At 43.1% G+C, this 26,417-nt stretch overlaps 1 protein-coding gene across 8 annotated transcripts in view; it reads right to left on the bottom strand.

Annotated features, from left to right (window-relative positions):
• Positions 1-26,417, bottom strand: part of Rgs6 (regulator of G protein signaling 6) — a 516,963-nt gene that overhangs the window by 485,556 nt on the left and 4,990 nt on the right. For 7 of the 8 annotated variants that reach the window (XM_029484451.1, XM_029484450.1, XM_021178714.2 and 4 more), the window contains exon 2: positions 5,605-5,708. In XM_029484451.1, coding sequence (XP_029340311.1) covers positions 5,605-5,688 — 84 coding nt within the window. In that variant the 5' untranslated portion in view covers positions 5,689-5,708. Of the gene's footprint in view, positions 1-5,604; positions 5,709-9,267; positions 9,308-26,417 lie in introns of those variants that run through there. The other variant, XM_029484456.1, reaches the window with a different exon arrangement.

The following is a 26,417-nucleotide window of genomic DNA, read 5'->3' as shown; positions in this document are numbered from 1 at the left end:
AAGATCAATATACATTTGCTGGTCAAATGGTTTCCAATCTCATCATGGCTACTGCACCAGGACTTGTGAGTTCTCAGTCCCTTAGCTACCCTACTTCTGCCAAAGCCTTCATAGAACTCCAAGACAATATCCTGCCTCTAAGTTCCTCCAAAGCTCTGCCTCCTCTAAGCTGGTTTTCCCCTTCTTGCTGCATACTACTACCACTTACGTGACTAAAATAGCAGTGTGCTCACTCTCGGGATGTGTGCCTAAACTGGCACCTGCCCCAGGGTCCTTAATGACATGGGCTATCACACCATCACAGATATCACAGAATCATGGGTATCACAGCAACTGGAATATCACAACAACAGGCTATCACAGCAGCATAGGTATGACAGCATCATTGGTATCACAACAAAAGTCGTATCACACCAGCACAGTGTGATCTCAAGAACGCAGACATCACAGCAACATGGGTATCACAGCATCATCACTATCACTATCACAACAATACACAGATCACAGCAACATGGGTATTGCGGCAACACAGGTATCACGCCAATAGAAAAGGAGCCAGTAAGTAGGAACTAACAGGGAGGGTAGCTGTCAGTGGCAAAGCTTTACAATCTTCCAACACTACCCTGTGGGCTCTTTCTTCCTCCTCTGGAAGCCCAAATTCATCCATGACACACTGCATTACTGACAGCGTTGCTGTATAAAACCATTCCTGCCTTTTCTATAGCATGAAACTATAATCAGAATTAATTATACAACTGCTGTGTCAGAGCAAGACCAAAGAAGCAAGTTGCCACAAAAAGTCCTTAGTTTAGACCTTTGTTTTTGTTTGTTTGATTTTGAGACAGAGTCTCATGTAGCTCAGGCTAGCCTTAGATTTATTAAGTAGCCAAGGATACCCTTGAACTTCTGATTCTTTGTTTAACTTTTACGTGCTATCCCATCAAGGGCAGCCCAAGAAGCTATCTTGTCTAACTTCTACTAATGCTAAATTATCACAACTAATTTTCCTGATACCTGACAAAATTTTGTTTGATCTCAACCCAATTTAGGCTTATCTGTGACCATATAAAACACTCCCAGAAGATTAAAAAGACCTTTAAATACACATGCAGTTTTTCTATTGGGTGTTATATTTTTAAAAATCAAAATGTAAAGAATTAAACTTTGAACTCATTACAAAAAACATATTTGCACATTTTTAGACATATTCTCTCATTTGACAATAGAGAAAATGAAGCCTAATAATGATATTTATTAGGCTAGTGTCAATGCATAGAATTCATATTTTATCCTTTATATCTTACACGGGAACTGGGTATATCTCTCTAGCAAAAAAAAAAAATATTTTGATCTGGGAAGAAAGAGAGAAAAGGTGACAAGTTGAGAGCAGAGCAGAGAAGATGAAGTTCCCACAATAAGAACGAAAGCTGGACCAGCCACTCAGCATCTCTTAGCCTTCTTAACCGATTGATATGAGAAGACCCAGCCCATCATGGATAAGACTACCCCGGGCTGGTGGTCCTGGATTCTACAAGAAAGCAGGCTAAGCAAGCTATAAGGAACAAGCCAGTAAGCAGCACTCCCCCACGACCTCTGCATCAGCTCTTGTCTCCAAGTTTCTGTACTGTTTGAGTTCCTGTCCTGACTTCCTCCAGTGATGGACTACCAATGTGGAAGCATGGGCCACATAAACCCTTTCCTCCCCAAGCTGGTTTTAGTTATGGTGTTTTATCACAGGAGTACAAACCTAAGGCAGATACACACACACACACACACACTTAAAAATATATAGATATAAATAGAAATTTTAAACCAAATGTAAACACCAATTATCCCATGATTTTTTTTAACACATAATATACCTACATAGTAGTGGAGTGGGAGGGGAATAGAAAACAAACATCAAATCAGTACTTTTCTGGTTTAGTTGAGAACCAAGTTCTCTGGAGGTCTTTTTAAAACTCATATTCTAACCACACAGCCTAAACATATTAAAGTACGATATGCTTGGGTAAGGACATTCTTTGAAGACTGGTGGAGTTTTGGTTTTTTGTTGTTTTTTTATAAAAAAAACAACAAAAACTTCTAGATAGTTTGAGAGACAGCTAGCTTCCAAGATCATTACTACACTGGGCAGTTCAGTGACCCAGAACCCTAAGGGCTTGGGGATATGAATAAGCCTTGGATGTCTTGATTAAGGTTTTCTTTTAAATAGATATTTAATAAAACCAATACATTTTTCATACACACCTCTGATCCAAAATGTGAATATGAAAGATGAAAAACCAAATTAGTACGTCGGGTCAAGTCAATAAATAAATCATGCCTTGGGGGAAGTACTTCTCACAGTTAATGGCATGGCAATGTGAAAAGAAAATGAAGTATGTTTTGAAAGGTGCGGGCTTGCTCATGTGTCTCGAATATCCTTAACAGTGTCTGAGAGTCACAGCCACCAAGTTAGCAGCTATGTCCTGAACATGGCAAAGAGCTAAAAGGGAGGGTTTGGAATGTTTCAATGAAAAGAAATAATGGATGACTGAGACAAGGGGTATGCTAAGGACCGGGCTGTGTTCCTGCACCCAAAACTAACATGGTGTCGCCATGCATTTGCACAATTCTTATGTGTCAATTAAAAAATAAGAAAACTGAAAAGTCATTTCATATTTCGAATGTTCCCATCTCGTCCATTACACAGAAGCTCGTCTGAGCCTCTGTCTCTCTGTTGGCATATGTAACAACACAACACCATCCAAGCAAAAGTCTCTCCCTGAGAAGGCCTACAGCAAGAGTAACAGCCAAAGAGAGAAAGGAGACAACATTTTTGTTGCAGACACCTGAGGAAAGGTCTGGGTGTACGGCTACAACCTTGAAAAACAATGATCCCACTCGGGGTTTTATGGAAATTTCTGGGATTTAACCTTAGCTCCCAGATTCACCCTTGACTGACAACATGCTCCAGCAGACAAGTTCATGGTTGTAGCTGAACAGCATTCAGAGCAGTGGAAGCAGAAGGCTGTATGGCTATGGCGAGGGTCAGGCACAGCCAGGGTTTGAGTATGTCAAGTTAGTATGAGCTTAATTCGGTTCCAGACAGGGGCGATAGACATTTCCCCTTCCTAATAGACTGAACAAACTCAGTTAATTGTTCTAGAGCCTTAACACAGTGTTTCATGTGAATATGCGTGTACATTTTTGAGCACATACATACTCCTCACATGAAGGAGAAACCAGCAAGGTATACTCCTCTTCCTAGTTGGCATTGTTCTAAAGAAATAATGTTTGTTTTTTAAATAATAACAACAGCAAAAAGGAGGCCCCTGTTCCTATAGGAAAAGGAAATTTTAAACTTACTACAAACCTGTAGAAAGATTTGACCCTTTGGCATACCATTTTAGTGAAAAGGGTATTCAGATAGCATCATTTCACATTCCTTATTGACAACTGTTCAGTGGGGCTGGACAGATGACTCATTGACTATGAACATTTTCTGCCCTTCCAGAGGACCTGGGTTTGATTCCCAGAACCCACATGGTGGCTCACAATCATCTATAACTCTCAAGCTCTGGAGAATCCAATGCCCTCTTCTGGCCTTCTCCGGTACCACACACATATGGGAGTATATACGTACATTTAAGCAATATAGTCATATGCATAGAATAAAAATAAATAAAATTTTAAAGTAGTCATCTCCTTAATAATCATTGTATTATTTTCTTCTATCTCAAAAGGACAACTCACTGCTTCAGTTGACTCTGGTCACCTTACTAACAATGTGAGCTTTTACATATCTTGTAACTCATTCTTTTTCCAAGTGTCTCTGTCTCTAAAAGACGTAAATGGTAAAGAGAAATAAATACTTATTATGGACCACAGTATGGACCAAGGTGGACAAAAGATGTCTCACATTATTGAAATGGATTTTCACAGCAACTTCCTCCTCTTAAGGTGACCTTGTAACCCATCCAGAACTCCAAAGCCATGTTCCTGCGTCTCTGGTCCCAGGCCCTCCTGCCTGTGGCAGAGGGTAAGGGATTGGGGTAGGGGGAGAAGTTTACAACAAGCAATAACCTCTATACACACCTCTGTATGACTCATTAAACTGCTGGCTCCATTGGTAAAGTTTATATTTATTATTTATTAAAATTCAATAGCCATCTTTCTTAGAGATAGACCCTCTTCTCTTGAATGTTCTCAAGACATTCTCTTGAAGAACAAAGAATTGCAGGATTTTAACCCAAAGAATAATATAAGAGTCCTATTTACACACGCACACACACTCACACACACACACACACACACACACACTCCACACACACACACACACACATGCATACACAGAGAGAGACACAAATACACACAGCACATCACCATACTGATCATCCAGGATTGTCTAGTTCAACATTGTCCCTCTGATTAACACAGACCAAATACAGAGTGGCAGCAGGCACAGATCCCAGCAGACAATTCAAGTATTTATCAAAATGAATAAACAATTAACCCATTTCCTTACTAATATATAATACCGGTTAGCTTACATTTTCATAAGCATGCAGAGTAATTAGTACCTTAAATTTAACACAGATAAAAATAAACGTATGGGCTGTATCTCCTTCCTTTCCAAATGTCCCTATGAGAATTGACAGCAGCATCTTCTCAGCATTTGGGTCCACATCCTGCCCATCTCCCACCCTCCACAGCCTCTCATGCCACATTTGCTCAGTTTTCAAACTATCCATAGTCAGACTTTACTTCCTCCGACCTGTCCCTCTCCGTTCTGAGGGACATTTTTTTCTGACTAGAAGAGCATCCTCCTCACCCTCTTCATGGATTCGGAAATACTCTCAGAGCATCTGCAACCCCCCACCCCCTCCCACACACACACACCACCTTGTTATCTACTGACTCACGGTGGAAAAACCTTGAATCCCAAACAGATCAACTTTACAACTCTCAGTACATAATGTTTTCATGGTTGAACTACCCATCATCCAGTACTCTACAATTGGCTGCATCCACATCTCTGGCTCCAATCTTAGCTCCTTTCGCGCCTTGCCACTCATGATCTGATCCACAGGCTGCTTTGCTTCCTCAGCTCTGTGCCTTTGCTGAACAGATCTCATGATTTGGTGGATCCTTACAAGGACCCCTGACCTGAAACTGGGAGAATTAGCTTCCTCGTTTGATAAGAAAGAACACTCTCCTTGCACACATTTTGCAAACTAACTGACTCAGTTCTCAGTGCCGTGGGCCTTTTATGCCTTCTACCAACTTTAAGCATTGAGTGGCCACACCTCTGCATCTCCCGACAGCATCCTTTTATAGACTGTGAGTTCAAAGACCTTTCAGTTCAGTCGGCATGGTACTGTGAAGGCCACTGAAGAAGCAGACTATCCCAGTTGCACTGCTTAGGCAATCTGGGGTTTTACACACAACTAAGTGATATGAAATGTTTCCTTGAATGATAGAATTAAACAATGAGGAGAAGACCCTCCTCTCTCCTTGAAGCACCTCACACAGATAGCATCTATCTCTTGCCATCAGTCTGCCCTCACTGGGAACAAACACACAAAGGCCAAGTGCCCAGTCGCTCCCTGGGCATCTTACTTTGCAGTAGACAATCATGTTGGGAGAACTCTCTTCTGGATCAGCGATCCCCACTGCTCGCTGGTCCCCGGACCCCTGAGCCATCCTGAGTGTCTTCTCTCACACTGCAAAATAAATGAATATACCATTAAGTCAAGGATGAAATTGTCTTTTGAAAAGAAAGCATGAGAAGACAGATAAATGTCTTTCGCAATACTGGACAGTCTCTAACCTCAAGGCACAAGGTCCTTGGCAGAGCCAAGTACTCTAAGAAAGGATATCTGCTAATCTTAATCTCCTGGCAACAAGTGAATTCAATCATTTTGAAGCTGATGTTTGCCTTAATAAAGATCTATGTAGTAATAAATGGATATTTCATTACAGAAGTGCAAATCAAGGTCCCAAGAAGTAATGATAGTAATAAATAAAGTTCAATAACAAGTATTAGCCAAGTGGTGGTCAACCTGGTTTACAGGTCAACCTGGTTTAGAGAGCAAGAACCAGGACAGCCAGGGCCACACAGAGAAACCCTGCCTTGAAAAAGAACGAACAAACAAACAAACAAAAACAACAGCTAAAAGCAAGTGTTGGCAATGATGTGGGTAAGCAAGAACCCTCTAGATGACTGGTAGGGATGTCACCTGGTACAGCCACATCAGAAACGGGTTAGTGATCCTTAAAAACTTAATTACAGAACGAGCATGTGGCCTAGCAATTCTGCTTCTCCATGTGTACTCCGAGGCTGGAAACAAATACTCAACTACCAGTACAAACATAGCCATAGAAGTCTTAGTCATACTACCCAACAGGTAGGAACAACCCAGCTGCCCACCAATGCATGAATGGAATATTATTCATCCATTAAAAGGGGATGAAGTCTGATTTAGGCTACAATGTGGATGATCCACTAAGAACAATCTGCTATATGAAAGCAACTGGTCAGGAAAAAAAATCATGTATTCATGATTCCATTTATATAAAGTATCCAGAACAAGTAAATCCACAGAGGCAGAAAACATTGGATGGCTGTCAGCATTAGGAGGAAACAGTAATTGGGTGGTCACTTGGCAAACACGGGGTCCCCTTTGGGAACGATAAAAACATTTTGAAGCTAGAGAAAGATGATGTTGTAGCTTACTATGAATTGCCAAATGCTACTAAATTCCACATTTGAAGATGAGCAATTTTTAAAATGTTTTGAAATGTATTTGTATTTCATAGGCACTGGTGTTTTGCCTACATATATGTCTGTGTGAGGGTCTCAAAGCCTCTGGAACTGGAGTTATAGACAGTAGTGAGCTGCCACATGGCTGTTTGAGAACTGAACCCAGATCCTCTGAAAGAACAGCCTGTGCTCTTAACTGCTGAGCTGTCTCTCCAGCCCTGAAGATGAGTAATTTTATATTATATAAACTTCACCTGAATTAAGAAAAAGTGAATGTGTTTAATTCAAACTTTTCAGAGGAAAAAAAAAACCTGTAGAAACAATAGTAAAATAATGGCATGCATATAAAATAATGACATGCATATAAGATAATGACATGCATACAAGATAATGACATGCATACAAGATAATGACATGCATATAAGACGAGGGAGTAACGAGATGAGCTCAATTGTTGTCATGACACTGCACTCGCTGTGTGAGCTCAGCACGTAGATAACATACTGGATTCCCTTCTCAGAGCCACGGGAACTTTCTCCACATTCCACCCACACTGAAGGGTGAATCCTCTCACAGGGGAGCTTCAGACAGGGTGAATGGGAAAGTCTAGTGTAAAGCCAGAGAAGGAAGTTCTTTCTAAATGTTATCACTAATCTTGGAGTCTGCCAGAGCTCTCTGCACAAATTTCATGGGCTTTTCATCAAAGAAACTTGGATAGATTCCATACTGAAAAGGCCATTTGGTTCAAGAGAAGAACTTGGAAACATCCTCCCTTAAACTACACTGGTACCAAAGGTCATTCTATAAAAACAAATTAGGGTGGAAGATGGAGAAAAGATAGGAATTGGTAATTTATGCTAAGAATGTTACTCCCCCCCAAATACCCAGTGTGGAGTGGAAGCTTACTCTACATTGTTTGACTTAGAATATGTTTTACAGCTAGGCTGCATGAAAGACAGGAGAGGCTCACCCTATTCCACCAGTCTTGGTTGTGGCAGGATTGCTATGAACAGTGTGCTACAGGGAAACCCAGGTTATTATTCGAATCAGTGACTTTTAAAGTGAACAGACAGCTTTGTTTCAGAGCACCTACTTGCTTGCCTGCTCCTCTACCTTAACATAGGATATAACAGGGCATGGGAAATAGAACCCAGGCCCACTGTGTGCCCTCATTTGTCCATACTATAGAGTCCTGTAGGGTTTGCATTGCTTTCTTTAAAAGCAAACACTTTCATTTTAATGGGCCTGTTCTTTTCCACCTAGAAAGTGGTGTAGGAATAGTAAAGTTGGTAATGACCTAGAAACTAACTTCTCAGTCTTATGTCTTTGTCCAGGCCCTCCCCTCACACATACCACCACCACCACCACCAAGGACTTGGAAAGGGAAGAGGTTTTGGAGTGAGTCTGGAACCGTATCTCAGCACCAGCCTTCCTGAACTTCTCTGAGCCTCTGCTTTGAGCTTTGGCATTTGGACATCATTCCAGATTCCCAGATCTTTGCCAGGAAGAGGAAATGTACCACCCAGGCATGCTTCTGGAGATGGACAAGGAAAAGCCAGGAAGTGACCCGACATCGATGATTGTAGAAACTGTTTTGAACTGGGGAGATGGCTCAATTGATATGTTAGTCTCTGCAAGCAGGAGGACCTGAGTTTAAAACCCATAGCCCATGTGAAAAAGCCAAACATAGTGACCTATGCCTATAATTCTAGTGCTGGAAAGGTGGACGGTCCTCTAGCCTCAACATGCATGTGCACACATGTGTATGCACACATACATGGACACACACAAACATACACACACAGACACAGAGACAGAGAAAGACAGAGAGACAGAGAAAAGGACAAACAGATAGATAGATAGACAGATAGACAGATACAATTGTTTAGTTTATCCAGGTAAAATCCCCAGGTGTCTAAGAGGGGGGAGGGTAAAGAAGGGAGAGGGAAAGGGAGAGGGAGGGGGAGGGGGAGGGGAAGGGGGAGGGGGAGAGAGAGAGGGAGAGGGAGGAGAATTATGTTCTAAGCTAGGGTCTATCCAGGAAAAGTCCCCCAGGTCTCCTATATCAGAATAGTGATGAATGGAGCTACCATACCAGCTCTCCAGTTCTCCAACTCCATCCGGAGCCAACTTCAGGAAAGTAAGCACTTCCTTAGGTGACCAAGTGCAGCACTAGAGGGGGAGCACCCCCAGCCACGAGACAGTGTCACACAGAGCCTTGAACATCAGCCTGTGGCTGTGAAGGTGACTGAGTATTCACGCCACTGAACAAAGCCCAGGTTGATAGCATTCCTGCTCCACCATGTTACATCAACTCATTGTTTGCCTTCACCTCTTGAAGCCAATGTTTTTGTTTTTGTTTTTGTTTTTTAAAAAGAGCTCAATGTTAAGCAATTTGGGGGGGGGGGGACAGACGATGAGCTGTCCATAGTACAGGCTTGATAGCACAGCTCTAATGTGACCTCAAGAGGGACAGCTGAAAAACAACCGTGCTAAGAACAAACAACTCTTTCTATTACCTGCCAACTTGACATTTCTTATATGCTCAGGGTTCATCAGCCCAGTCACAGTGCTAGCAGCTCACCGGAGGATTGTACCCAAGATCTTAAAGAGAGAAGACAGTGCTCAACTCCTGGAGGCCAATATAGATAGCTCAGCCAGGCATCTGCTATCTTACTGGGATATAACTGCCGGTCATTCTAGAGCTTTCAGGTTCCCAAAAGAAGGCCTGAGGATCTGAACCACACTAGCAGCTTTAGAAATGTCCATTGGTTCTCAACCTATAGGTCTCAATCCCTTTGGAGTCAAATGACCCTTACTCAGGGATTACCTAAGACCATTGGAAAACACAGATATTTATATGACAGTTCATAAGAGTAGCAAAATTATAGTTATGAAATAGCAAGGAAAAGAATTTTATGTCTGGGGGTCAGGACAACATGAAGTACTGTATTAAACGGTCGCAGCATTAGGAGGGTTGAGAACCACTGATCTAAACAAGCATGTTCTTAATTCCCATGCCCTAGAAAGTCTGATCCAGTGGCTGAGAGCTGTCCCTGGAGACTTAGCTCAGTGCCCCAAGGGAGATTCAGACTCTCAGTCAGGTTTGGAAAGCACTGACCTAGATTCCACTCACCTGGTCCCTCACCTCATCCCAGGTTAGGTCAACATGCTAAGGCAAGGGAGACTCTGTTATATGCCCCTTTGTGTGCCTCCCTGTGTGTTCCCCCCCACCCCTTCCCACCCCCTCCCCCAGTACTGAAGGAGAAATTCAACTTCACAGTGAAAACAAGACTCCTAGGTCGGGTACTAGGTCTGTCGTTCAAGGTCACACTGAAGTGCTGTGTGATCACAAGTAATGTATTTAGTGATCTGGTCCCTGTCACAATGTTCCTCAGCCTAGTCTGCCCATTGGATTCCCTTTGGCAGCTCAGCAAGTCTCTGAAATAAGTGGATGGCATTATTCTCACTCTGTGGATTGAGTAAGTTGAAGCCTGAGAACACAACACATGGAACTTACCCTAAGTAATCAGAGACTAGAAATCCCAACCCAGGACTGAAACCAGATTTCTGTCTGCAGACACCCTCCCATGAGCCACCTTGTTCTCTATCTTTCCTTGTGTTACAGGGAAAAGTGTTGCTGCACTTCCCAAGGGGAAAGCCTTAAGCATGTTTGTGACATCACTGCCTCATGAATCCTACCACCACACCAATTGTGCCGAGGCATTATAGGATCTCACAGCTAAAGACCTCCAAGACCAGGTTCCCTAGACAGATTCTGGAAAGCATAAAGCCAAAAGAAGAGACCATCATGAAGACAAATTCAAAGCCTGTGGCCCTGACGGCTACCAGGAGCCCAGCTTTCACCAGATCTCATACAAAAAACCCACTTCCCTATTGCCAAGTACATTGAGTGTGGCTTTCAGGAGCAGGGCTATAAAGCATGGGAAAAGGCAAAGAGAGGCCTGGGGAGATGGCATCATGATTAAGGTGTTTGCTGTACAAACATAAAGAGCTGGGCTTGGTCCTCAGCATCTAACAAAAGCCAGCATGAAAGGTTGAGAGGTGTGTACTTGTAATCTCACAGCTGGGGAGGTAGAGACAGAAAGATCCATGGGGATTACCAGCCAGCCAGTCCAGTCAGAATGTCAAGCGCTGGGTTCAGTGAGGGACCATATCTCAAAACAAAGTAGAAAGCAATAGGGGAAGCCACTTGGTGTGGATCTCTGGCCTCCACCTGCATGCACATACACATGTACATGTGCTCACACACACACACACAGAGAGAGAGAGAGAGAGAGAGAGAGAGAGAGAGAGAGAGGCAGGGAAGAACACACTCTGAAGAGACAGTACCTATCAGAACCAGACTTGGTATGACACAGATGTGGGAACTACTGTGTCACCATCTGACAGGAAATTTAAATAACTATGATTTTAAAGATTTGTTTTATTCATTCTGTCTGTTTCTGTCTCTGTCGCCTCTCTGTTTCTAGCTTTCTCTGTCTTTGTCTCCTCTCTCTGACTCTCTCTCTCTCTCTCTCTCTCTCTCTCTCTCTCTCTCTCTCTCTCTCTCTCTCNCTCTGACTCTCTCTCTCTCTCTCTCTCTCTCTCTCTCTCTCTCTCTCTCTCTCTCTCTCTCTCTCTTTTTCTCTCTCTCTCTCTCTTTCTCTGTGTGTGTGTGTGTGTGTGTGTGTGTGTGTGTGTGTATCTACACACTTGTATATGAGTGCCTACAGAGGCCAGAAGAGGGTATTGAATCCCTGGATCTGCTGTTACAAACAATTATTAGTCACCTGGGATGAGTGCGAGGAACTAAAGTTAGGTCCTCTAGAAAAGCAGCAAGCGCTCTTAACTGCTAGGTCAGCTCTCCAGCCCCAATAACTATGATCTTAGAAATGGTAAACAGCAATGGGAGCAGAGAAGCAGAAACTTGGAGAGCCGAGAAAGAAAAGAGAAAAGAAAAAGAAAAGAAAATTTGAAAATAGAAAACATCTTAACAGTGACGAATGCCTCCCACAGCCTCAGCACGAGCAAAATGGCCACCAAAGGATGGTCCAGTGAACTTGAAAATCCCCAGACTAAAAATGTGAGAGAGAAGAAGTTTAATGAAAAACATCCAGAACTGTGGCACAGCATCATTGCGTGCACAGCATCATCATGTGCAGACTGAGTCAGAATCCAGAAGAAAGAAAGGAGCAGGAGTGGGAGACACAATGACAGAACCTTTCCAATCCAACAACAAACAACAAACACCAGGCCCGGGAAACCACCACTCGGGATAAACACCCACTCTCAAAGAGAGAACAGCTCAGCACTTGGGTGATCATAGCAGAGCCCTTGGATGTTGACAGACGGAGGGGAAATATCCCTCTAAAAATTCTACCTCCGGCAAAATTATCTCTCGAAAATTGAGGAAAATAACATTTTCAGGTAAGCAAAACCAAAATGAATCAGCAGCAGGCCCATCTAGCCAGAGAGGGTGAAATGTGTGGCTCAGTCTTAGGGAAAGTGTAAGCCAGAAACCTCTGCCTGCCAAAGGAGAGAGCCAGAGAAGACAAGGAAACACCTTCAGCGGGATCAGTGGTGCATGCCTGTGCACTGGGGAGGCTAACACGGGAAACTGTGAGTATAAAACCATCCTGGGCATCATAGAGAGCGTCTGTCTAAAAAACAAACAAACAAAACATAAAACAAAAACAAAACCAACAAAAAAGAAAAAAGAAAAAACTTTTCCTCTTTCTTAAATCATCTACAAGAAACAAATAGGCCCTTTGAATTCTGTTCATCGGAATGAGAATTTAAAGACTGACATCTTAATGCCCAACCCTTGACCTCCAGCTAGTTGAAGGGTCAGCAAAGCAGAGCTAATGGTACCTTGGTCTGCTGCTTGATTTCCTATGCTCTGCATGCAAAGCATGGTTTAATATTTTAAGACGGCTGAAAATGTTGAAAAGCAGTTATTTTATGGCATGCAAAACTTGTATGAAATTTGAATTTGTAACCATATATAGAGATTATAAACAAATACTCAGTTGCTTGCTTATGAGTTATGCCTGCTTTTGTACAACAGGAGCAGAGCTGAATAGCTGCAACAGTGGACAGTCCACAGAACCCAACACACTCAGTCCTTTGCATAAAATAATGTCCCTCTTGGACAAACAAGACCAAGAGTGTTTTTGTTGTTGTTGTTGTTGTTGTTGTTGGTTGGTTGGTTGGTTGGTTGGTTGGTTGGTTGGAATTTTTATTTGTTTTCATACTTGTTTTCAGAAGATGGCACTAAGGTCTAGAGAAGTTGTATTCTAATGTCACCTGGTTCATGACAGAGACAACATGAGATCTGGGATTCATGAGGCCTTGAATGTTCCTCCTCTTGCAGTTTGTAAGTGTGGGATGCAGGAAGAGCCTCTAACACTACTGTCTGAAGGGACTGCAGAAGTAACATTTTATTTTTCTCTCACTCCACATGAAAGAGTGATGGTATGTGCTGGTATGATGGCCAGCAAAGAAATGGAGGTGACAGAGATGCCATGCCAACTTTAGTTCAGAGGAAAGAGATGACTAAGAGTTAAAGAAGATGGCATGTTTCCAGGGAACCCAAGGAGAAAAACATTCCATATATATAAATACATATATGCGGAAATATATGTGTTTGTGTGTGTGTGTGTGTGTGTGTGTATGTGTGTGTGTGTGTCGGCTTTAGTACTTGGGGTATCATTGTTTTCTTTATTTTTCTAAGAACAAACACAAGCCTGGTGTACTGGCACATGCCTGTAGTCTCAGCACTCTGGAGGTAGAGGCAAAAGGATCAGAAGTTGAGGGCTATCCTGATCTACTTAAAGAGTTGAAGGTGCTGAGCTACATGAAACCCTACGTCAAAGAAGCTGGGGGTGGGGTGTAAGATGGCTAAGCAGGTAAAGGCTCAGACTCAGTATTGTCTGGCAACCTGAGTTCAAATCCCAGAATGCAGGAGGTAGAATTCAAGAACTGACTCCCTTAAGTTGGCTTCTCCACACATGTACCATGATGTGCAAGGTCACATCACACACACACACACACACAAATTAAAATGTTTTTTTAATTTGTCACATCAAATAAAAATAAAAATAAGTCAGTATGTTCATAGGGCTGGAGGAAGGGTTTGGCAGTTAAGACACTTGCTGTTCTTCCAGAGAACATCAGTTCAGTTCCCAGCCCCCGTGTAAGGCAGCATCTGTAACTCCAGCCCCACAGAACCCAACTACTTCTTTTGGCTTCTGCATGCTCTGTACTCATGTGCACAAACCCACATACACACAAACTAAAAATAAAATCCTTAAGTGTAATATATAATCTGTCTCTCCTCTGACTCCACAGTGCACAGACTTAGAGCAATAACAGGCTTTTCCTCTTCTTCAGGCAGCAAAAACTCAACGCAAGAAAGACCTATCAGCTAGAAGCCATAGAAATGACTAGAAATAACAATTGACTATGTTCCCGGAGGGCTGCTGCGTGGTTTCCCTCACACCGTGCAGATGAATGACAGCAATAGTAAAATTAGAGAGAACCACAGCCTCCACTGGAGATCTATCTCATAACAGACCAACCCTCAAAAAATAAAAATGCAAGAGCTGGGTAAGACGTAGAAGAAGGCCCCAAGGCAATACAGACACATGGGACCAAGCTCTGAAGGAAAAGTGCTCTACAGAAGTGACATCTCCCGTAACTGCTGCTCTAAGGGATTCGGATTCAGCATCTCTTCCTGAAAGTATTCTTAGCTACAACCAGGTGCTAGAGAACTTAGAAACCTGATCAACGACATCTGCAGAACACTAGAGAGCACCAGCGGGTCTAACAGTCAAACTTCAAAACGTCCCTACTGACACTGGAAATAAGACACCAGTTCTATTTACTATTATACTGAAAGCCCCAGGAAACACAAGAGGTAAGACAAAGAAATAAAAGACATTAGGAAGGAAGAGTAAAACTTCATTTCACCAGTGATGTAGTTGTATATTTGGAACAGCTATAATAATCTGCTCTCGAAGGTTTGAATTAAGAAGTGAATTTGATTGTCAGTCTATGGCCTCTTAGAGAAACAGTATCCTCTGTGGAGAGTAACTCTAATTAAGCTCTCCTATGAATTTAGGAAGCTTTGTAAAATAGGTTCCAATATGGCTTTTTCAAGCATTCTTAGTATCGGTTATCCCCAACCCTGTGCCCACTTAAACATTCTTTTCCATCACCAAGTTTGAGATACCTCCCCTTGAGTCACTGGTCCTAGAAACCCCCAGAATAATACAGGTTACTGCCATTGCTCTTGTTTCCCACCATAACTTGATGGTAAGACCCTATTGTTGAAGACATCACACAATATGTCTTTGGTCACAGGACATGGAGAGATCTAGCTGGTAGTGACTAGAAAGACTCACCAGCTTTCATAAAACCAGAAGGTGCCATGCTGATTGCCACAGGGAAAAATCACCAGTCATACCAGCTGTGAACCAGTGAGCTACAATAACAACTGCTGTGGCAAGATTCCCACAGGAGCAATGGTGGCACAAATGTTAAGGAGATGACCACTTGCTTTCTGCTTGGATTTAATGTCTCCTCCATGGGATGAAACACATGCCTGGTCCTATAAATCTGACCAAGAACTAATGCCCTGGAGGAGAACCTACTGATAAATGAACATACAGTATCACACTTCTTCCTAAATACTTGTCTCTGTATACACAGATTGGCTTAGCTCTCAGGTGCCATCAGAGGAGTTTTTGCAGTGGATGGTGATTAACTCATAAACTCTTAACCCATTCAATGCAGAGAACAAGTGTTGTGAGGTACTCAGCCCAAACAGAACATCTATATCACACACACACACACACACACACACACACACACACAATTCAATAACCATCACAGAAGAGGAAGTGGGAAGACTGTAAGAGCCAGAGGTCAGGGAGGACCAGAGTGAACCAGTGTCTTCTGGGAAAAACCCAGAACTGGATAAAACCCATATGTTCACGAGCTCACAGCAGCTGTGGTTGCCTTTACAACACCAAACCAATCAACAAACTAACGTGGATGTGGGAGGATCTTAGGAACTCCAACTGTGAGCTGAGTTATTTGGTTCTGAGGAATGAGAGTCCATTTTCTCTAGGGGAGTGGACCCTGGTAGATAATCCAAGTTTCAGTGGATAGCCCACCAATCCATGAGTATATGAGCAGCAGAAACTGAGTTTCAAAAGTAAAGGCATGAAGTTGGGAGTGGGGAGGGGATGAATCTTGGAATTTTAGAGAGAGGGGTGGGGGGAGTGAGTTTATGGAATGGGCAAGATGGTTCAGTGAGGACTAGAGTTGGTTTGGACCCCAGAACTTACATATCAAAGACTGGGTGAAGGAGTGTGGCAGCTCACCTAGAGTCCTGTGCTTGGGGAGCAAAGGGAGGGGCTCCCTAGAGCAAGCTGGGGAGCTGGATGGCTGAATCAGGGAGCCCACGGTTCAAGGAAACCCTGCCTCCGAGAAAATAAAGGTCAATAAGCCCGAAGGAGACATGCAACACCAACTTCTAGCCTCCACACATATATGCACACTTATACAGGTGCCTACACTCACATGCCCCTCTACACATGCATCACACACACACACACACACACACACAAACTACATTTAGCAAAGTCACTGTATACTAGGCCAATAAACAAAACTCAATTTTATATTTGTATATTAGCAAGAAGTAATGAGAAAATATGATTTTAAAGGTATTGATTATAAATAAAATCAAGTAACTTTCAAATACTAACAATGTAGCTACCCAACACCTACACAGTACTGAGGGCTACAAAAGCACCAAGGGAAATGGAAACGCTGGCTAAATGCAGGGAGAGGTCTCACCCCATACCAATGGACTGAAACAGTCAACACTGATGCTAACTCACTCCCAATTTGGACCAGAGACCTAACCGATCTTGAGCGAAATTCTGAGTCAAATGGTGGCTTTAAAATGTAGAAAGTAACACAAGTGCCTACAGATAAGCTGATTGACTCACAGAACTAAGAGACATAGGCTATTGGATATTGAGGCTTGTTACTCAACTGGAGTAATTAAGTCAGTATGGCATCTCATTAGGCTAGACAAATAGGAAATGGAACAAACTAGAAAGCACAGACAGACCCACATATATCTGATCTCCTGTGTGATAGCAAAGGTGACATACAGCGCAGTGGAGGGGATTTTCTATGAGGGTGCTGGGTTAATTGGTTGTTCATATAGACAAAAATCAATATCAAAGTCTTTCTCACACCACAGGCAAAAACTCAAACCAGATGGTTTTTTGTTTTTTGGGGTTGTTTTTTTTTTTTTTTTTTTGACATCAACATAAAACCCAAACCATCAGGCTTTTGTAAATGAAAATAGGGTATCTTTGATAAGTTAGAAGTAAAATGTCTTAGCCAGGCACCAAAAATAACCAGAAAAGAAATGAGACTGATAGATTATATTTAAAGTAAGACCACCTATTCATCAAAAGTAAGCCGGGCCTCAGAGACCAAAAAAGAGGTTTTAATCACATAACACAAATGAAAAAGTTCATCACTTTCACAGATATTAGAAATTTGTTCTTAAAAATGAGACCATGGGGGCTGGGTTGTTGCTCAGTGTGGTACACTTGCAGGCCCTGGGGTCAGTGTCCAGTACCACAGAAGGCAAAAGTTTAAATATATAAAAAAAAGGCAATCCTAGAGCTCCCTAAGAAAGATAATTCTCTAGACCAGTAGGAAACAGGGTGAGTGGGTTTCCAAAAGAGAAATGACAGAGGAAATCTGAGTTTCCATCCCTCAAACTCATCCTTTGTGATCTGGTCCAGCCAAAGCACTCTAGCAAAGAAGGATGGGAAGAAGCAGGGGGCATCCTTCCGCCATCACCCAGCGCTTCCAGGGAGACAAGTCAAGCCAGGCAGCACCCCTACTGCTCAAAGAAGGTCGGAATCCTGCCTGAAGGGCACCAGGATCCAGACGTGGTCGCTGATATCACACTCAACAAAGCTGCCTAGAGAAAGGAGCACAAAGCATCCTGCATCCTCTTCCTGGTGGTCATATAGAGCTGTGATGAGAATGAAGATTTACCACAAGAGCTTCGTACTTTGGGACCTATATCTCTATAACTCTGCTACTCTTTTAAAATGTCCAGACAGTGAGTTTAAGAATCAACCACCAATTGTAAAAAGTTATTTAAAATAACCCCCCAAAAAATGTATATACAGGGGCTGTAGATAGAGTTTTTGTGGTGGGGTATTTGCCTCAATGTGCTCATTGATGTGTGTTTCTAGGAACCATTTGGTTGATCGCAGAATGACCCTTCTTCCTGCCATCTTTTCTTGCAGAAAAGTCCTTCTGCTGGGCCCAGGTCAGAAAGGAAAAGAACAAGGAATCACGGAGCTTCCCCTCTCTAATCTCTTTGCTTCTCCTTTTCAATGACTGAGTTCAACAGCCAGTGCCACCCAAAGAAAAGAATCTAAAAATGTCTCAACTAATTAAAATGAAAATACATTGGTCACCAGAGAAATACAAATCAAAAACCACGAGTGAGATTCCACCAAACATACATAAGAATAGCTAAAATTCAGTTTGATGACCCCAGGTCCTGTCAAGGTTACAGGGAAACAGAAACGCCTGTAACTGCTGTTGGGAGTCTAAGTCGGTGCAACCACTTAAGAAAACTGAGACGGAGCACATTCTGAAGGTTTGTCATCCAGCCTTCAGTGTTCACCACAAAGAACACATGCAGAGAAGTTCTGTAGAGGCACTGCACACAATGCACTTAAGCTGGAAACGTTCAAGATGTCCATCAGTGGTGGACAGATCTTACTGTAAATGAATAAGCTACTGGGCACCCCTGACAGCATAGAGGAATCTGTCGGATGCATTCATATGCTTAAGGAGCCAGGAAAAAAATGGCTCCATACACACCTCTTACCTAAATGATATAATTATGATGCTAAGAACCAGCTGAGTGGCTATGAGTGGGGGACATAACTGTGCATGTTTACTGGAAGGACACGCAACGTGAGGTTTCTTCGGGGGGAAGGTAACATTCTATTTCTTGGTCTAGGAGAAAAAGCAATGATGCATTGGCCATTTCAAGAGTCAATGAGCATGGATTTGTGTACTTTTCCACAAATACATTATACACCAATGGGCCCTCTGTTCTAATAAGAAGAGAACAGGTATGTGCAGGTCTAGGGAAAGAATATAGCTTCTCTTGATTCTCGGTGGGACGGCTCTGGAGCTGTTTGTGCATAGCTAAGTTGCCACAGGCAGGGTGTCCTGAGAATAGTTACTCTGGGCAGAGTGTGCCACCCTAGACAATAGGGACAAAAGCCCTGCCCCCCAGGCTGAGACAAGGACATTTCTCTAGGAGGTGACCATTCTCGGGACAATCAGAGGACAAAGATATTAGTGACCATCTTCAGGTAAGAGTGGTGCTAACATAGCTATGTCCCTGAATCCAACCATGCCTGATTCCCCAAGTCAAACGTATTTGATGTTTTTCTTGAAACATTTGGTTTTTCCTTGAGTTCAGCTGGGATATAGTTGAGTGGGGTGAGGAGATAATATCTGAATCCAAGAGCGCCCATCATTACCATCATCACAACCACCACCATCACCACCACCACCATCACTATCACCACCACCACCATTACCATCATCTCCACTCTTCATATATTAGTGACATTCAAGTCCCTCTGAAAATGAATTCCCAATCTACAACCCTGACCTTATTGACCACAATTCATCTTTATATATCCAACCAACATAGCCAATCCCAACCACAGTTAACTCCCAGCCAAGAGTTCCCAAGAAGCCATGTTGGACTCAAGCTGGCCTATCTTCAAATACACATTTGCTAGTCTACTGATCATTTTCTTGTACCGAATATTAGAAAAATTTAGCAATTGGGGTTTAATAAATATCTTAAAGTGGAATGGGGGGGGGAGAGCTAACCTGAAGATGGCAGACAAGGAACATGGAGCTTTCAGAAAAAGCTTCTGAAAGATAAAAGAGGTCCCCCAACCCCATGTGGCGGGGGACTTAGAGACGTAGGGGGTAGAGAGACTCAGAATTGACAGTATATTCTTTAGTGCAGTGCTAAATACCCTATGACCTGTGGTGAGGTGTCTGTGAATCAAAGAACTTGAATAAAGCCCATTTAGCTATGGCTCCCTTGAGTCACAGGGACCTTCAGGGGTCAACCTCTCTCCTCTGTCTGCTGCTTTTGGATGGAGCCTGGGGGCTCTGTGCTGGGTGCCATAAGGCAAAATTTTTTGCAAACCTTCACTGCATGGGATTTGAGACCCCCCAAAACATCCCTTGAGTAGTGAGAGGGGCCGCTGTATACCTCCACTGCCGATAAGAACTGAGGAAAGTGTCATTTGTCATCTTTCACGTTCTCATTTTGGTCTCAGGGAACGTAAGAAATATCAGCTCATGGTCATTTTCCCCACAATGTAGATTTTCTGAGCTCTGATTTCTCTGAACCCTGAAGTTCATTAACGCCAGATGTCTTTAAGAACCTGTACTGGAAGAGGTAGTGTTGTCTGCTCATACCTACCTCGCTCTTTGTCCCTCTGTCTTCATTCACAGTGAAATGCCTGTAGCCCTTGCAGCCCCTGTGTCCAGACTTCTCCTCAGACCACTCAGTCTCAAGCCCCACTCAGGCTCTTCAATGAATGCTCTCATGGGGTGGACTCTCTCTGTACCCCATTTTTATATGATTTCCTGGCGGTCTCTGGTCTTTTTTTCTCTAGTCAAGCATTATTAAGCATTGAGAGAAAGGTTGTTGGCTTGGGACTCACTGAGTGGTAGGGGCAGGGAGGACAAGGCGCAGAAAGAGAGCAGACCCTGCAGCCACTGTGACCAGGGAGACAGAAACAACCACCTCAGTCCAGTGAGGATGTTCTGTTTGTCACAGGCTGCTCCAGGAGCACTCTGTGGACCATGTCCCCCCTCACCTCAGTCCTTTTCAAAGCGATGCCTTGCCCTTGCAAAGAATGTAGACTGGCTACTGTGGTCTGTGTTGTCTACCGGTAGTCCCATACCCAGAAGCCAGCAGCTAAGCCCTAAATTACCAGGCACACTGAAAATGCAAGTGTCTTCCCCCAATTAGAAAAATCTCAGCTCTATTGATGTAGCCATTCCTTGTGAAAGCATCCTTTAGGTTCTGACTGGATGCTGAATCAGCCTTTGCATTAGGATATAAGTCCCGAAAAACAAGGCTGCTTCCTGTTTGATTTGGGATCGAAATGCATTCCTACTTCCCTAGCAGCTTAGGGAAAGTGTATCGAATTAGCTTTTGTTTTGTTTTGTTTAAGTTCTCGTTTTTTGGTTTTTTGGTTTTTTTCCTAGAAAGTGTTTAAGTTTTAAGTGTTTAAGTTTCACAAACACTTAAAATACAACCAATTCAAACAAGCACACTGATTCTTCTAATTGGAATTAACCACTGAAAATACAACCACAGGACTCTCTGGCACCACACAGCCTTCAGTTTAAAGGCAGAGCTCACCTATCTCTAACACCTTCCAAGCCAGAAGGCCAGCATCAGCTGCCATTCACAATCACACGTGGGTAGCTGCTTTGATTTCAGGACAGAAACAGACGGAAGTATAGCCAGGCATGATAGTAGCACACTGCGATCTCAGTACTCAGCAAGCAGAGGCAGGAGGACCACAAGTTTGTTCTACATTTCTCAGCGAAGAAGAAGAAACAGGAAGGAAAGAAACCTTATGGAGTACCACATCTCTATTTTAAAAGGTGTTGGAGGGTCGCATTTTAAGAAAAAAAAATAGATTTGAATGCCTTTCTTTCTAGGAGAGAAAGCCTTGGGCATGATTACTACAAAGCAAGCATGTTTAGAGAAAAATCACAATTTTCTTTAAACTGATTTCCCACTGGCTCACTATTTACCTGACCTAGTTAGTCCTATTACATACTTCAACCTGCAATGTTTCCTAAAGCTTTTTCCTTTTGTTCATTCCACACACCGTTCTTAATTACTATGAACCAGAATCCACAGCAGATGCTGAAGTTCTACCAGGGAATAAAGGAGTCCCTGCTCTCCTGGAATGAATTCCCTAATGGAAGGAGACCCACAACATATAAAGGCCACTGTGATGCAGCTGAAGGAACGGTCCTGGGGTGGGGGCGGGGCAGAGTAGACAGTAAGGAGCCCAAGTGCCATTGCACCAACTGTGACCTAGGGTGGGTTTTATTATGAAGGTTTTATGTTAGTTTCAGCTTAGGGTTTTGTGCTGGGTACTGAACACTGGATCCTAGGCATGCTAGGCAGAAGCGCTAGCATTGAGCCACAACCCCAACCCATTATGTTAGCTTTTACTCTACAAAATTTAAAGACCAAGCCGGGCAGTGGTGGCACACGCCTTTAATCCCAGCACTTGGGAGGCAGAGGCAGGTGGATTTCTGAGTTTGAGGCCAGCCTGGTCTACAAAGTGAGTTTCAGGACAGCCAGGGATGTACAGAGAAACCCTGTCTCAAAAAAGACCAGTTATTATCACTATCTCTCACTTGAAAAATCATGTTGTTATTTCTCTCACTTTTGAGATTTCTTCCTACTTTCTAAAGCCTGTCTCTTTGACAGGTCCAACATTATCTCTCTAAACTAATAGTGTCATATGCACTTCCTGTGAATGAGAATTTCTAGAAAGAAACTGCATCTACCAAGTCTGACTGACTAATTTGAAGTGCAATGGTGTGGGGAGGTTGGAATGTTGCCGGTCCAGAGTCCAATTACCTTAAATTGCGCTACTTTTAGCCCCACCCCCTGCAGTAGCCATTGCTTGCCCACCTCTGTGTTAGACCTAGTGGTTTTTATCTGTTAGTCAGAGATTCAGAACCTTTTTGAAATCTATTAACTTGGCAAACTTCTAGCTTCCACCAACTCCAAAGCCAAGACTGTCATCAGAAAGCATCTGAGGCCTAAAGGAGAGAGTCCCCATTTTGCTATACCTGTCTCTGTTGTTTTTCACCAATGCATTTTTAAATGCTTTGATTTATAACTCCATGAGGCTGCTGCCACATGTGAACCTGGGACCTGGAGTAATCCAGCTCCATGCTTCCAATAGTCACTCAAATTTGGCTCCAGAATAAACCATCTCTCATTCTGAGTGAGAGCTGTGGTGTTTTTTTGGTTGGTTGGTTGGTTGGTTGGTTGGTTGGTTGGCTGGTTTTCTGTCAGCGCCCTGTCATGTAAATGCTAACCATTCCTAAGAAGTCACTCAAAATCCTTTCAGTTTTGTTTTGTTTTGTGTTTGTTTGTTTGCTTGTTTGTTTGTTTTTTCATTATGTCTACCTTGTCACCAAAATGACTGAAAGCTTCTCGGGAGATATCTGTTTAGCCTTCAAATTGAGATACAACACAGACTTAGGACCTTGGAGTCCAAGAAGATCTGAGTTTAAGCTTGGGGGGACCAGCAGTCACACACAGGTAGTTCTAGCTACTCAGGGGGTTAAGATTTAATTGAGCCTACATGTTCAAGATCAACCTAAACACACAGCATGATTTAGTCTCACAGGAAATAAGTAAGATCTGAGTTAGTACAGTAAGGGTGAGATTATAACCACTCCACTTACATCATCACTGGACTAGTCCGCCCATGCTGCCCAGGCACCACGTCAACACTGACCAATCATGTCTTTCCTTTGCCCCATGTGGCTGAGGCCATCTCACTCAAGCATGGTTGCTTTCACCAACATCCATCCCATCCTCTGTAACAGCCTCAAGATGTATTAAGCAGCTTGGCTGCTACAGAGGAGATCTGGCATGTTCTGCCCTCTTCCACTCAGATGTCTGGACCATTTGCCTTACATGAGTCTGCCCCAAGCCCCAAGAAGGAAATGTGAAGCTGGATTTGAGAAGGACTCAGTCCATCAGATGCTAGATGGATACTGTAAAGTCCTTGACAAGAACAATAAGTGTTCATTACTCACAAATAACGATCTATATTTCTAAAGATTCCTTGTCAAAATACTGGGCCTGTTGGTGTAAGCCTGGAATCCCAGAAGTTCCAGAGGCTGAGGGGTATGAGCCAAAAGTTCAAGTCCTGCCTGGGCTATGGAGTGACCCTGTTCAAAAAAAGAAGAAGGAGGAGGAAGAGGAGGAGGAGGAGGATGGAGGTGTGGCTCAGTGGCAGAGTGCTTGCCTAGTATGTACGACGCCCTGATTTCAATCCCTAGTAGAATAAACATAAGCTTAAAAAAAACTCATAAAATATCCATCTTAGTTTCTATTTGCTTTCTATTGCTGTGATAAATCAGCAAGCTCAAAACCAACCTTTGGAGGAAAGGGTTTATTTATCTTATACTTCCACATCACAGTCCATCATCAAAGGAAGTCAGGATAGAAACTCACACAGGAAAGGACCTTGGAGGCAGGAGCTGGTGCAGAGGCCATGGAGGAGTGCTGCTTAGAGGCTTGCTCTTCATAGCTTGCTCAGCCTGCCTCTTACAGAATCCAGAACCACCTGCCCAGGGTGGGTACAGTTCCCCAAGAGCTAGACCCTCCCATATTTATCATTAACCAAGGAATCACCCTATAGACTCGTCTACAGGCAATCTGGTGGTGGCATTTTCTAAACCGGGGTTCCCCTTTCCAGAAAATTCTGGGTGTGTCAAGTCAAGAGAAAGCCAACCAGGAAAAGACTCCCTGTGGTGTATCCATCTTCTTGAGCTTCTTGCTGACTCGATACACAACCCTCTGCCATCAGTCTCTCCCACCCAGGGTGGAGTGGCTGTATTTATTTGACAGATGAAAAACTTGAAGTTCAAACAGCAGTGTTTTTTCTGTCTTGGCTCTGGGCCCAGTGAAGGCAACACTGGTGGCTTGAGAACTTCCAGAGAATTCCAACACTATATCACACTGATTCAGGACACCTCATCTCAGCAGGCTTTGTGAATGGTTTCCCTTTAACAAGGACACAGCCTCAGAGGAAATCAAGTACTAGAGAGTAAGAGAATGCTTCCAGGGCTCAACTCAAAGGTGGCTTTCTCTTTGATGGCTTTACCAGACTATCCAGAAAAGTCAAGATGCCTAAACAACTAATTTTAATAACTACAGATAAAAGACCAATTCATTTGTCCAGTCAAGTATTTATGAATTTTTTAACTTCTATTTCACTGTGTGTGTGGATGGGGGGGGGTATATGTTTGTGTGAGTGAGCATGTGTGAGTGTGTGTGTCTATGTTTGTGTAAGAGTATGTGTATAGTGTATGTTTATAAGGTGAGTGTGTGTAGTGTATGTTTGTGTGAGTGTGTATGTGTATCTGACTGTGGTGTACATTTGTGTGAGTGAGTGCTTGTGTGTATGTGTGCTGTATTTTTGTGTATGTGACTGTGTGTGGTGTATATTTGTGTGTGTGCAGGTGTGAGTACCCATGTGTGCACACGAAGAGGCCAGAAGTCTGTATAAAGTACTTCCCTCTAATCACTGTGAAGTTGGTATCGGGCGCCTTTCCTCACTCACTCTTTATCTTATTCATTGTTTTACTTACAGCTTTATTTACTTTTGGGGGGGAGTGTGTGTGCCACGATGCATGTATGGAGATCAGAGAACTATTTTGAGGGGTCATTTTTCACCTTTCACCTTGTATGTCCCAAGAATCGAACCCAGGGAATCAAGGTTGGCAGTACGGTCCTCCATCCACCGAGCCATCTTGCTAGCCCTCCACCTTATTTTTGAGATAGAGTCTCTCTCACTGAATCTGGAGCTCACTGAGTTATCTAAACTGATAGCAACCCTAGGGGTCCTCTGTCTCTGCCTTTCCAGTGCTAGCATCACAGTCCCAGGCTACTGTCCCAGACTTGTATGCAAGTGCTAGGGATTAGAAGTCAAGTCATCTTGCTTGTGTGATAAAGCCTCTCCACAGCCCAGTAATTCAATACGCTTAAGGTTTCCCAAACATGAGTGTTCTGTGCTCTATGTGTGTAACATCCAAATAGAAGGAAGGGCTTTCCCTTCAGTACATAACTATAGAAGGATAAGCAAAAGTTCTAAGTGGGTTATGGCAGCCACCTGGAACCCCTCCATGGCTGGATCTCCTGCCTATTACAGGCAACCACTTAGAGCTCAGCAGAAGCAGGTCAGGAGCTCCTCCCTCCAGGACCAGACGGGCCTGGTCTGATTTCTGATGTTACTACTTACTAGCTTTGGGTGCAAGTTAATGTATCTCTCTAAGCCTTAGTTTGCCTAATCACAAAATGGGCACCCATCTCACAGATACCTGTGTCTCTAATGAGCAGAGCTCCAACTTTTGAGGGGAGGGGACAGCAGGGAGTCATTGACTGCTCTCTTCATTGCTTTCATGGCTTATGTTATTATTAACAAACTCCCTCCTCCATTTCTGGAAAAGTTTTCTTCCAGGATCCATAGGAAATGAATCCAGGACAACCCCCCCCCATAAAACCCTGAAAATTCAAGTCCTTTACATCTAATCTTCAAGTATTCCTTTACATTCATTAAGTCATCTCTAGATTAGTTACAATAATTAGTACAATGCAAATATTATACAGATAGTAGCTAAACCATATAGGAGAGGAGATGTTTCATTTGTGCTGCTGTGATAAAATACCTGGAAGATAGATAGATAGATAGATAGATGATAGATAGATAGATAGATAGATGAT

This window comes from Mus caroli, chromosome 12 (genome assembly GCF_900094665.2).
Source record: "Mus caroli chromosome 12, CAROLI_EIJ_v1.1, whole genome shotgun sequence".
NCBI classification, from domain to species: Eukaryota; Metazoa; Chordata; class Mammalia; order Rodentia; family Muridae; genus Mus; species Mus caroli.
This window is presented reverse-complemented; position numbering and strand designations above follow the sequence as displayed.